Genomic DNA, 14,261 nt, shown 5'->3' on the forward strand with positions numbered 1-14,261 from the left:
CCCCCCTGGAAGAGGTCGTGGGGTGCGGGCGCGGCCTCCTGCGCCGGGCGTCACTCTGGAGGGCCTGTAACACCCAAGAGGGCGCAGGCACTGCGGAAACCCTGGCAGTACCTCGTGGTTCTGCGAATGATAAGGGAAAGCAGCTGCACGTTCAGTGCGCGCGCAGCCGCTTTTCTTTTTCCCGCCGTTGGGTGGATGCGCGGATACGGAACCCCGCGGACGCACAGCACTGAGTTATTTCCAAGGGATTCGTCTGTTAAAACGTGGTTGTAATGCAACGTTCTTACCTCAACTGTGCAGTGAAGTTCGGCGGCCGAGCTAAAAACGGGTGGGAAGGATGCCTTGAAATCACAGAGCTGTAGATGAATAACAGAAGGGCCAGGGGAGCCGGCGCAGTAGGTTACTCATCCCAAGCTCGCTTGGATCACCTGGGGGAGCTTTATAAATAAGATCCAACCAAAGGCCCTCACTCCAGCCGACTAACTCACCTCCTGTTAGCAGCACTTGGGTACAGGTGCACTTGTAATGCACCCCACGTGATTCCCACGGGTAGCCCAGATTGAGAGGCCCTGCTAGAGGAAGCAAAGGTGCCTGGACTTCATCTTTATCACAAGGACTTCATTAAGGCCTTCAAGCAGCTGAGGCCCGAGGCCAAGTCTGTTCCAGGAATCAGCTGTAGGGGAGGAGATGGAGGGGAGGAGATGGAGGGGGTTGCAGGAATTCCGAGGGGAGAGAAGACTTGGGCTCGAACAGCAGCAGTGGAGATGAAGACAGAGATTCAAGTGCTACTTAGAATCTTTATTATGAACTCAAATTGGTTACCCCATGGGAGAGGGTAACCAGCAGCGGTTGCTGTCGGCACATCTTGATGGTTTCGATGGGAACTGCACATATATGCCTGGAAGAAGAATCCATAAATTCTAAAATAATGGGCAGTTTATTTAGTAGTTAGTTCTAGAATAATGGACAAATTAGTTGGCAATTTAGCAGTATTCAGGCTGTTGGAATAAAGGCCATTTGACATCAAAAGTAGACAGGCTCCCCCAGAGAAACGAATGCATTTTATTTTAGGTAACAGAAGTACAGTCAAGGATTTTTAAAGTTCATATACAGGAACAGTGTCAGTGAACCGGCGTCAGGGCCTCGTACAGCCTCTGTGCAGCCAGCTCCACCATTTCTCGGAGGGATTCATCCTCTTCGCTTCCCTCTTCACATTCTACAGTCTGAAAGTGAGGCACAAACAAGACTTTGTTAGCATTAAGTCTAGAATCATTATATGGAAGATAAATGAATACTCTTAAAGAACCATCATCTCATAAAAAATTAGCCAGGTGTGGTGGCGTGTACCTGTGGTCCCAGCTACTCAAGAGGCTGAGGTGGGAGGATCACTGAGCCGGGGAGGTTGAGGCCGCAGTGAGCTGTGATTGCACCACTGCACTCCAGTCTGGGCGGCACAGCGAGACCCGGTCTCAAAAAAAAGAACAGCCATCTCTGTGGGCAGAGGTCACAGTGGGACTGATTACCATGAAACAGAAGGGCCGCCCTACACACTTGTGGGCGTGCAGTGCTTCCTGACGGCACGATGGTCCGAATTAGTGATGATTTGATGCAGGGGGGAAAGACTGGGGAAAAGTCTAGTAAACTACATTTACATCAAAGCCCACATTTTGATCCGGTAAATGATACTCCAGGGAAGTTCATCTATGCCACACAAATTACTTGGCAAGGAATGGATGTGGCTATCTACTCAACATTTGGTATTGAATTTGATTGAAAATCACTAATAATCTTCTAGTTACTTCGTTTTTGTTGTTGTTTTGAGACAGTCTTGCTCTGTTGCCCAGGCTGGAGTGCAGTGATGTGATCTCAGCTCACTGCAACCTCCGACTCTCGGGTTAAAGTGATTCCCGGGTTCTCCTGCCTCAGCCTCCCAAGTAGGTGGGATTACAGGTGCACCACCACGCCTGGCTAATTTTTGTATTTTTAGTAGAGATGGGGCTTCACCATGTTGGCTATGCTGGTCTCAAACTCTTGACCTCAGATGATCTACCCACCTTGGCCTCCCAAAGTGTTGGGATTACAGGCATGAGCCACCACGCCTGGCCTCTAGTTCTTTTTTTTTTTTGGAGATGGAGTCTCGCTCTATCATCCAGGCTGGAGTGCAATAACATGATCTCGGCTCACTGCAACCTCTGCCTCCCTGGTTCAAGCAATTCTCCTGCCTCAGCCTCCCGAGTAGCTGGGACTACAAGCACCTGCCGCCATGCCTGGCTAATTTTTTTGTATTTTTTTAGTAGAGACGGGGTTTAACTGTGTTGCCCGGGCTACTTTTGGATTCCTCAGCTCAGGCAATCCGCCCGCCTCAGCCTCCCAAAGTGCTAGGATTACAGGTGTGAGTCACGGCACCCGGCTTTTTTTTTTTTTTTTTTTTTTTTTTGAGACAGAGTCTTGCACTGTCACCCAGGCTGGAGTGCAGTGGTGCGATCTCGGCTCACTGCAAGCTCCGCCTCCCGGGTTCACGCCATTCTCCTGCCTCAGCCTCCCGAGTAACTGGGATTATAGGCGCCCGCCACCATGCCTAGCTAATTTTTTGTATTTTTAGTAGAGACAGGGTTTCACTATGTTGGCCAGGCTTGTCTCGAGCTCCTGACCTTGTGATCTACATGCCTCGGCCTCCCAAAGTACTGGGATTATAGGCGTGAGCCACCGTGCCTGGCCTCTAGTTACTTCTTAAAGCTCAACTACAAAACACTATATGCTGTTTAAAGAAGGTTTTTATCATACCATAAACATTTCCCATTAAAAACTTAGGAAAGAGGAAAAGACCACCTATGACCTAATGATAACTACGGTTACCATTTCAGTGTAGTAACACATATATATAATTATATATATATATAACATATGTATTAAAAACAAAAAAAGTATAATTTCTTATATGTACTATCTTGTAACTTTTTTTTTTTCACTCAACAATACATAGTGGACAACTGTGCACATGAATAAACCTGCCTCATCTTTTGCTGGTACAAATGTATGGGGCACATGTGCAGTTTTGTTACATGTAGAGAGAGCTCAATGGTCTAATCAGGGCTTTCTGGGCACCCATCACCTGGACAGCAAACCCTGTACCCATCACCCGCCCCGACACCCTTCTGAGTTTCCATGGTGTATCATTCCACTCTCTATGGCCATGTGTGTACATTTTTTTAGTATACTTCTCAGTGAGAAGATGGGATACCTAACTTTCTGTGCCTGGCTTATTTCACTAAAGATCTCCAGTTCCATCCATATTGCTGCAAGGGACATAATTCCATTATTTTTGATGGCTGAATAGTATTCCATTGTGTACATATACCACATTTTCCTTTTCCATTCTTCTGCTTATGGACACTTAGGTTGAGGCCATATATTTGCTATTGTGAATCGTGCTGCAATTAACATATGAATGCAGGTATCTTTTTTTTTTTTTTTTTTGAGACAGAGTCTCTGTCACCCAGGCTGAAGTGCAATGGTGTTATCTCTCAGCTCATTGCCACCTCTGCCTCCCAGGTTCAAGGGATTCTCCTGCCTCAGCCTTCTAAGTAGCTGGGAATACAGGCACCTGCCATCATGCCTGGCTAATTTTTTTTTTTTTTTTTAAGAGATGGGGTTTCTCCATGTTGGTCAGGCTGGTCTCGAACTCCTAACCTCAGGTGATCCGCCTGCCTCAGCCTCCCAAAGTGCTGGGATTACAGGTGTAAGCCACCGCACCTGGCCTCTCAAACCTTATTGTTTGGAAAATCCACTTGGATCTTGCTGGTGCAAACAGAAGAGCAGCTAGAGAGTCAACAAGATGCCAAACTAGAGAAGGTCTGAGGTGAAGTGAGCTGTACTATGGAAAAGGACAGCAATGGAGTGGCATACACGGGAATCTTGTACTATGCAGTGACCCGGAAAAACACGGAAAACTTCAAACATAATAATATAGAAAGAACAACGTGAAAAAAATGTTGGAAACACTGGAAGCAAATGCCAATATGCAAAAGTAGACTGTTGAGTGGGAGCACAGATTATTTATGCCTTCACTTCACTTCCCAAATGTTATGAAACGTAGGAAAGAGCAGCTACATACCCGTGTCTCCAAGTTAAGGTTGGCAGTTTTCCCGTCCACTGTGACACTAAGAATAGAGTCGTCCTTTACACTTATACAGTCTTCTCCAAATATGTCCCTTAAAATAAGCAGAAATGCAGGATTAGTGAAAAAGCCCAGCTTTACATATTTAAGGAAAAAAGTAAAACAGAAGATAGGTCCTAGTTCTAAAGTAGAACACTGTATTTACTTTTTTTTTTTTGACATGGAGTCTTGCTCTGTTGCCCAGGCTTGAGTGCAGTGGCTAGAGTCCAGCTCACTGCAACCTCCGCCTCCCAGATTCAAACATAATAATATAGAAAGAACAACGTGAAAAAAATGTTGGAAACACTGGAAGCAAATGCCAACATGCAAAAGTAGACTGTTGAGTGGGAGCACAGATTATTTATGCCTTCACTTCACTTGATTCTCCTGCCTCAGCCTCCTGAGTAGCTGGGATTACAGGTGTGCACCACTGCAGTTGGCTAATTTTTGTACTTTTAGTAGAGTCAGGGTTTCACCATGTTGGCCAGGCTGGTCTTGAACTCCTAGCCTCAAGTGATCCACCTGCCTCAGCCTCCCAAAGTGTTGGGATTACAGGCATGAGCCACCATGCCCAGCCTGTATTTATTCTTGAGACAAGCTTCTTATTTGCCTTGATACAGCTCATTAAGTTTATAAAACAGGGAAAATACACAGCTATTATTCAAGAATGATCTATTTAGCAGGCATCATGCTAGGTGGTTTATATACATTATCTTAACCTAGAATAATTTTGGTAAGGATCCTCTTTTACATGTGAAGAAAACAAGACACAGAAGTTAAAGTGATTTGCTTAAAGCCTCAGAACTAGTCAACAGCTGAGCTGGCATTCAAATCCAGGTATCCAGGTTTAAACGGCTCCCAAGCCCACTAGCTGTCCACTCCTACTTTAATTAAACTCGGTACTTACTGAGCATCTTCTATGCGGCAGGTGCTGTGCTAGGAGCTGGGGATACAGAAGGCACTAAGACATTGCCTCTGTCATCGAGAGAAACAGTTTTGATCATTAATTTCAACATCGTCCCCACTGGTACAGAGGTGTTGGGAAATAGCAGTCCACCGGCAGGCTGAGTGCAGGTAAGAAAGGCAGGCAGTGACTCTACGACCCACGGACCATGGTCAGCCTAGGACAGTTAAGCACTGACAACACCGTAGTAAGCTGGGGAAGCGGGGAGTGGGAATCAACTGCTTGCATCTTCAGGCAGTTACTGTTCATCATATGTGTGAATAAAGTTAGCTGGGACCCTAGCCCAAAAGAAAAGATTATATTTTATTTATTTATTTTGAGACTGAGTCTTGCTTGTTGCCCCGGCTGGAGTGTATGTCATGATCTTGGCCCACTGCAACCTCTGCTTCCTGGTTTAAGCAATTCTCCTCCCTCAGCCTCCTGAATAGTTTGGATTACAAGCACCTGCCAGCACACCTGGCTCATTTTTGTATTTTTAGTAGGGGTACTTTAGATGGGGTTTTGCCATGTTGGCCAGGCTGGTCTCAAACTCCTGATCTCAAGTGATCCACCTGCCTTGGCCTCCCTAAGTGCTGGGACTGCAGGTGTGGGCCACCACACCCAGCCAAAAAGATTATATTTTAAATACAGAAATGTATTCAAAAGGATAGGAAAAAAAGGTTTTATTTCCATGTGATCCACTGTTGGCTTGTCTAAAGAAACCAATACATTTACTCCTATCTAATCCTAAGTATTTAAACAACTGGGGAAACAGCTGCAATTTTAAGGGTACGATTGGCTTTGAAGTTTCAGGACATGGGAACCTCCCATTCCTGGGTCGAATGGAGGCTGTCTCACACTCTTGTTCCTCAGAGTTGAATAGTTCTGGTGTATTTGTGAGAGGTGAGGGAGAGGAAGGGGAGGTGGGAGGAGTGGTGTCAGGAGGACAGGGAGGAAGGCCAGAGTGAAGGTCCAGTGAAGAGCCACGGCCTCCCACAGACTGCCCTCCCCACGGCTCCCGAGGACCAGCTGCAGTGATGTGAACTTCCACTCTGCACCCTGACTGCAGCACGTGGGAGAGCGGGGCCAGTGCAGGGTCACACAGGTTTTCTATTTCTGTAGAGCCTCTGGGAACAGAGCCACCAACAGGACTGTTGTAGTCAAGTCCCTGGTCACCAACACCCACCTTCTACAATAGGGCTCTTTAACCTGGGGTCCCGGGATAGCCGGTGGGGAGGGGGTTGTCTAACCTCCTTGAAATCAAAGGTAGAACTGCATATATGTATGTCTCCCGCCCCCCGCCCCACAGCCTTACCTGACTGCCAAAGGGGTCAAGGATGTAAAAATGATTAAGATACTCAGACTTCAACACTGGCAGAGTTAAGTCCTCTGCAAAATGAGTTGAGAGAACAGAGGCTCCAGGGGTAGGAACCAGTAAAATCTGTGGCCTTTTCAACAGCCATGGAAATCACTGTGCCTGCACTGTTAGCTGGTTTTGTATGAGAGGAATGTTCTTTAAAATCAAAATGACAACACAGAGAATACTGTTTTGAAGATGTATGACAACTTCTATAAGCAAAGTCATCATGTAAAGCCTATCTTTTTTTTTTTTTTTTTTTAAAGCCACCAAACTGCTGCTTTAGTGGGCCGGGTGCGGTGGCTCACGCCTATAATCCCAGCACTTTGGCAGACGGAGGCAGGTGGATCACAAGGCCAGGAGTCCGTGACCAGCCTGGCCAATATGGTGAAACCCTGTCTCTACTAAAAATACAAAAATTAGCTGGGTGTGGTGTCACATGCCTGTAGTCCCAGCTGCTGGGAGGTGGAGGCAGGAGAATCGCTTGAACCTGGGAGGTGGAGAGTGCAGTGAGCCGAGATTGCGCCATTGCACTCTAGCCTGGGCAACAGAGTGAAATGAAAGTTTATGTCTACAAAAAAAAAAAAAAAACAAAAAAAAACGTTAGTGTAGAATTTTGGGGAAAGGAAGGAACGGACAGAAATCATAAAAGCCTTCTAAACTAGGAGGACACCTTACTTTGTTAAAATGTCTAATGGGGTGAGGGCTCACGGCTATAATTCCAGCATTTGGGGAAGCCAAGACAGGAGGATCCCTTGAGCCCAGGAATTTGAGACCAGCCTGGGCAACATAGGGAGACCCTGTCTCTCCAAAAAAATAAAATTAAGTGGGCATGGTGGTGCGAGCCTGTGATCCCAGCTACTCGGGAGGCTAAGGCAGATTGCTTGAGCCTGGGAGTTGAGGCTGCAGTGAGCCGAGATCACGCCGCTGTATTCCAGTCTGGGCAATGGAGCAAGACTCTATCTCCCAAAAATAAAAATAACATAAAATAAAATAAAGAGAAATACTTAGTTTAAAGGTAATTCATTGCTTACAGATGATCTAAGAGTCTAGAAGAACACTATTTTACAAAGAATTCACATTTAACAATACATAAAATAATTCTTGAAGATACAGTAACATTCAGCTAAGATTTCTGTACTTGTCCTTGAAGAGAATGTTTTAACCCTCGCTGACTGTGCCAGCATCCTGAAGCAGTGTATTACATGAAACACCAATGGCTGACCTAGCAGGCCACAGGTGAGTGCGGAGCTGGCAGGGAACGGTTCCAACCCCTCTCCTTCCTGACAGAGAAGCAGGCCTCAGAGCAGTGCAGTGGCCTGGTCAGAGCCACACCCCAGTCCTTGTAGGAGCCAGAGCCGAATCCAGGCCTCCTTGTAGCCCACTGTCAGTACCTTGTTGAGAAATAATGGGTGAAAAACTTACTGAAGCATGATCTCCAACCTCTTGCTATAAACGTGCATTTCTAATTTTTTAGAAACCTTCTGTACTGCACCTGGAAAAAAAAAAGCGACAGAGTTCAATTTCTAAATTCCTATTCAGAATAATTTCCAAATCAATAATCAGAATCTGGTTACTGATAAGTTAAAGTGGTTAACTATGGAATCCTTAAAGTGACAAGCATGGGCTTGTATTATTTGCCTGCTAAAGGAAATGGATACTTTCATCATTTAATTTCATGTTCTTTTTATTTGTATTTTTAAAAAATTTTTCTATTACATCTTTTTACCCTTTCTCCAATATTTCATGTTCTTATTAAAGAACCACAAAATGGCACTTCATATTACTTTTAGTTTTATTTCCCACATTTCTCAAACTTTACATTTATGATCACGGGCAATTAAAATAACTCCAGGAATTCTAGGGGCATATTCAAACTCAGAGATCTATGAAGTCTTTTATCTAAAATGTGGTATAAATTTAGCATTCTATTAGATATTATTATTTTAATAAAAATTAATATTTAAAATAACTTGTCTATTAAATTACTCAGCTTTCCTTCCCAAACAAAGAAACCTGACAGTTTGGGAAGATTAGCCCCCTTAATATGGAGTTTCAGACATGCTCTGACCCCTCATTCCACAGCTCAGCGCGTCACCAGTAGCAAAAGAGCGCAGAGCTCATGGTCTGGCGCTTCCCCAGAAAGTTAAACAGTGAGCATTTGACCCAGTAATTCTACTCCTCGGTATAGATCCAAGAGAAATGAAAGCGTGTATCTACCGAAAAACTGACATCCAAATCTCCATGGTGGCACTATTCATAAAAGCCGTAAAATAGAAACAACCAAAGTATCCATCAACGGATGAATGGATAAACAAAATGTGTTGTGTCCACACGATGGGAAATTATTTGGCTATAAAAAGGAATGAAGGACCAATTTATGTGAAGACGGATGAACCGTGAACACAGCATAGTGAAGGAGCCCAGTCATCCAAGGCTATATATTGTATGATTCCATTTATCTGAAACGCTGAGAACAGGCACATCCAGGGAGGCGGGAAGTAACTCAGTGGTTGCTTTGAGTTGGGGAGAATATAGAGATTGGGGCATCACAAGTAAGGGATATGGGGTTCCTTTTTGGAGGTGGTTGTTTATTTATTTATTTATTTATAGACAGGGTCTTGCTCTGTTGCCCAGGCTGGACTGTAGTGGTGTGATCACAACTCACTGCAGCCTTAACCTCTGGGCTCCGGTGATCCTCTCACCTCAGCCTCCCAGGTAGCTGGGACTACATGCATGCACCACCATGCCCGGCTAATTTTGTGTGTGTGTGTGTAGAGACGGGGTTTCACCATGCTTTCCAAGCTGGTCTCAAACTCCTGGGTTCAAGCAATCTGCTCCCCTGGGCCTCCCAAAGTGCTGGGATTACAGGTGTGAGTCACCATGTCTGGCCTGGTGTGAGGTAAATGTTTTAAAGTTGATTGTGGTGATGGTTGTACAACCCTTAATATGCTAAAAAATCACTGAATTCTACACTTTATATGGATGAATTGTAAGTGAATTATGTATCAATAATGTTGTCACAAAAAAATAGTGCAGAATTTTAAAATCCTTCAGACAAAACACACATACAGCCTATATATATGAATATTTTTACCATTTAATTTCATGTTCATATATATATATATGTATATAAAACGAACAAAAAAGACTTCATTTTACAAAAAGGCTATCAGAATATAATGAAGAGAAGGCAACCTTGGTGGCATTTGATCTGGATTGAACAGACTAAGATAGGAAGCGAAGGCCAGCTGAGCTCTTAGAAGGATGGGAGCCTTAGAGCTGAAAGCTGGGCTGGTCCAAATATGAAAATCCGAAGTTTAGATAGGAAGAAGTCAGTTTGATAAATAATAAATATACATAATCAACTTCCTCTTTTATATATTTTTTATATATATACATGTGTATGTGTGTGTGTATGCATGTGTGTGTGTATGAAATGGGGGAAAATACCAGAAATAATCTTATGGACTCACCTATCAACAGGAAAATGTAATATAAGACTGCAATTTCTTTCTTCTTTTTTTTCCTTAGAAAGAGTGTCATGCTCTGTTGCCCAGGCTGGAGTGCGGTGGTGCTATCCTAGCTCACTGTAACCTTGAACTCCTGGGCTCAAGTGATCCTCTCATCTCAGCCTCTCAAGTAGCTAGGCTACTTGTGTGCTACCATGCCTGGCTAAGACTCTGTCATTTCAAAGAGACTTCAAAAATTATGATTTCTTCAATGCACTTTCAATTTCTCAGCCCAAGTAATTACTTTCTCATGTAACACTATGACTTTTTAAAATAGTATATCATCTAAGTGTAGCTTTATTAACTCAATTCTGCACTCCCACATACCTATTTCAATCTACTCTATGGAAAAGACCCAAAATTGTCATTTCTCCTAAACTATTCTATAATTCAAACCATAGTTCATCTAATTCTTTTTAATCCATGAATTTCAACTGTATATACAACTAACTACTCGCCTATAATCTCAGCACTTTGGGAGGCTGAGAAGGGAGGACTGCTTGAGCCCAGGAGTTTGAGACCAGCCTTGGCAACATAGAGAGACCCCATCTCCATTTAAAAAAAAAAAAAAAAAGCCCAGGTGCAGAGGCTCACACCTGTAATCCTAGCACTCTGGGAGGCCAAGGTGGGTAGATCACTTGAGCTCAGGCGTTTGAGACTAGCCTAGGCCACATGGAGAAACCCTGTCTCTATAAAAAATACAAAAATTAGCCAGCTATGCTGGTACACATCTGTAGTTCCAGCTACTTGGAGGGCTGAGGTGGGAGGACAACTTGAGCCCAGGAGGTCGAGGCTGCAGTGAGCTGAGATCGCACCACTGTACTCTAGCCTGCATCAGAGTGAGACCCTGTCTCGAAAAATAAAGTAAAATAAAAATATAAAAAAACACAAAGACAAAAAACTAACCAGGTGCTAGCCAAGAAAGCTACATAATAGAACTTTTATACTTTAATTATCATTAGTTTTATTATTAATTACTAAAATAAGCACTTAATTGACATGTAAAAACAGTCTCACAAAATATATTAAAAAATAAATATCTAAGCTATGAAACTACTGAAACTTTCCAAAGTTTATGTGTGTGTATATATGTATGTATATATATATTTGCAAATTCCTGCATTAATATTTAGACAAACTCATCAGACACATGAGATCATATTAAACACAGAATATACAATCGTCCGACACGTATGCCTGTCCTTAATAGGTCTGTGTGTCAAAACAGGACACACACATGCTGAAAACAGGTGCCATGTAAAACAGAAGAATGTTATGGAATATAAAAACAAAATAATGTATTTTGAAAATATGTAAGATTTCCCCTTTGGTTAAGAATGGGGACACAAAAATTGAGGTTGGTGGTGAGACACACACACACACACACACACACACACACACACCCCCCGCAGATACAAATACAAGTTGTTTCCAGAATATGGACTGAAGTGTCAGGAGGCTAAGTTATGAAAAGGGAGAAAAGTGCCATCAAGGAAGAATGGGATTGTTTCACAGAGGTGCCTTGAGAAGAGGGCAACTTCTTCTGTAAATGGCCAGATGGCATTCTAGGCTTTGCAGACCATAGGGTCGCTGTCGCAATGACTCAATTCTGCTGCTGTAGCAGGAAAGAGGCATCAGAGGAGATGAACCAGTGCGCACGGCTGTGCTTCGGTAACACCGTACTTACCAAAGCAGGCGGGCTAGGTGTGGCTTGTGGGCCACAGTCGCTGACTCTGCTCTCAATGTGAAAATCCCAGGTTTGGATAGGAAGAAGTCAGTGTGATAAATAATAAATATACAGAATCAACTTCCTCCTGAGCAGTGTAAGTGTCATGTGTACCAGTTCTTGCAATACTTGTCACCTTTGAAAGGAGCAAGTGCTACTTATTAAAACTTAGCCCCGCGAGTGACAACTCGCCATGCTAATGTATCACATACATACCCCGGATCATTATGTTAAAGTTCATCCTGTCTGTTCTCTTTCTGTCACCACTTACAGCTAATCCAACAGGAAATACTGCTGGCTTTATTAAAACAACTCCAGAATCCAGCCACTTTGCGATATCCCCACGACTTCCACCCTAATCTGGGCCACTGTGTGCCACCTGGATGACTGAAGCAGATCCCAGCTGGAGCCTCTACTTTCTTGCTTGCCCTCTTAACAGTCTACTTTCAGCAAGCACCACGGTAATCCTTTAAAAACTATCAGATCCTGTCTCAGCCCCACTCAAAGCTCTGCAGCATTGCCTCATTTTACTCACACTGAAAGTCTGAGGTCCTTACAATAGCCAGCAAGACTCTATGGGATGTGCCCAACTCCAGACCCTATCAGGAAGCCCTGGGACACACCAGAATGTCAGATCCTTGGAGGGGGCAGATCTGTTTGCTTTGTTCACTGATGTTTTGCAAGCATTTCGAGGCATGCCTGTAATCCCAGCACTTTGGGTGCTCGGTAAGTATCTGTCGAATGTTAATGAAAATATGCAAGCACTTCATCATCCCAGAGGAATATAAAACCTCATTCTCCATAAACTACAAAATGGGGAAGAACTAGGAAACACAAGGCACCCAACCAGCTCAACAAACGCTAAATACACGGAACACATGGAAACAGCGCAGTCCTGACCTGTCTGCAATGAACCTCTGCTGCAATGGCCAGAGGCTAACCAAAGGAATGAATGTTTTTATTATTAGCGTCAGAGGGATCACTAATAAAATAGTGATAATTATTTTAAATTCAATTACTGCTGATTAGAGTAAAGGTACATTTCACTTTGGACTGGAGCATTAAGAGAAATAATCAAGATAAAGGCAAACCAACCTACGACAGGCCATGCATTCCTTCCTGTGTGAGACACACATGAGCTCTGTGGAGATGATCTGACGCCACAGCGCCTCTTGCTCTTCAGCGCCACTGCTAGGCAGAGCCTCATCAGAACAGCCGATGCCACCCTGACATCTCTGTGATCCCTCCTCTGCCAAACGGAAAACAGGCTGGCAGAGCTCAGACCCTAAACATCACCAAAGACCCTGCAGTCACACAACATCCTAACCGGCCTAAAAAAATGCCATTTTTGCATAGAAACTTCATTTTTCAGAAAAGTATATCAATTTCTAATTAGTTGACTATTACAAAAAAGACTTCATTTTACAAAAGGGCATCAGAATATAGTGAAGAGAAAGCAACCTTGGTGGCATTTTACTTGAACTGAACAGACTAAGATAGGAAGTGAAGGCCAGCTGTGCTCTTAGAGGATGGAGGCCTTAGAGCTGAAAGCTGCGTGGCCCAAAGCCTCTGGGCGTGATTCTGCTCTCCGCACCTAACCCTCTTCCCCACGCCACTTTCCTAACTTCTGCACCACTCCTTACTCATGATCTTTTAAAAAGATCCTCCTAGGCCTGGTGTGGTGACTCAAGCCTGTAATCCCACCACCTTGGGAGGCCAAGGCAGGCAGATCACAAGGTCAGGAGTTTGAGACCAGCCTGACCAACATGGTGAAATCCCGTCTCTACTAAAAATTCAAAAATTAGCCAGGCGTGGTGGCGGATGCCTCTAATCCCAGCTACTCAGGAGACTGAGGCAGGAGAATCGCATGAACCCAGGAGGTGGAGGCTGCAGTGAGCTGAGATCACGCCACTGTACTCCAGCCGGGGTGATAGGCAGAGACTCCATCTCAAAATAAATAAAAATAAAAAAAATAAATAAAAATATCCTCCTGCAGCTGGGTGCGGTGGCTCATGCCTGTAATCCCAGCACTTTGGGAGGCTGAGGCGGACAGATCACCTGAGGTTGGGAGTTTGAGATCAGCCTGACCAACGTGGAGAAACCCTGTCTCTACTAAAAACACGAAAAATTAGCCGGGCATGGTGGTGCACACCTGTAATTCCAGCTACCCAGGAGGCGGAGGTTGCGGTGAACTGAGATTGGGCCATTGCACTCCAGACTGGGCAACAAGAGCGAAACTGTGTCTCAAAAAAATAAATAAATAAATAAAAAGATCCTCCTTCCCACCCTGCACACCTTTATTTTTACCACCTAAGATAAGTAAGAGAAAAACAATTTTTTTTTTTTTTTTCGAGATGAAGTATCACTCTGTCACCCAGGCTGGAGTGCAGTGGCGTGATCTCTGCTCACTGCAACCTCCGCCTCCCAGGTTCAAGCAATTCTCGTGCCTAAGCCTCCTGAGTAGCTGGGATTACAGGTGCCTGCCACCACCCCCGGCTAATTTTTTTTGTGTATTTAGAAAAGACGGGGTTTCACCATGTTGGCCAGGCTGGTCTCAGACTCCTGAC

At 44.2% G+C, this 14,261-nt stretch overlaps 2 protein-coding genes across 5 annotated transcripts in view; both read right to left on the minus strand.

Annotated features, from left to right (window-relative positions):
• Positions 1–14,261, minus strand: part of IAH1 (isoamyl acetate hydrolyzing esterase 1 (putative)) — a 359,243-nt gene that overhangs the window by 14,112 nt on the left and 330,870 nt on the right. The window lies entirely within an intron of this gene.
• CPSF3 (cleavage and polyadenylation specific factor 3) overlaps positions 1,040–14,261 on the minus strand; it is a 51,750-nt gene continuing 38,528 nt past the window's right edge. For 3 of the 4 annotated variants that reach the window (XM_050753903.1, XM_050753905.1, XM_050753906.1), the window contains 3 exons: positions 7,882–7,951; positions 4,115–4,211; positions 1,040–1,223 (listed from right to left, as the gene is read on the minus strand). In XM_050753903.1, coding sequence (XP_050609860.1) covers positions 1,122–1,223; positions 4,115–4,211; positions 7,882–7,951 — 269 coding nt within the window. In that variant the 3' untranslated portion in view covers positions 1,040–1,121. Of the gene's footprint in view, positions 1,224–4,114; positions 4,212–5,063; positions 5,221–7,881; positions 7,952–14,261 lie in introns of those variants that run through there. The other variant, XM_050753904.1, reaches the window with a different exon arrangement.

Source organism: Macaca thibetana, chromosome 13, assembly GCF_024542745.1.
Source record: "Macaca thibetana thibetana isolate TM-01 chromosome 13, ASM2454274v1, whole genome shotgun sequence".
Lineage (NCBI taxonomy): Eukaryota > Metazoa > Chordata > Mammalia > Primates > Cercopithecidae > Macaca > Macaca thibetana.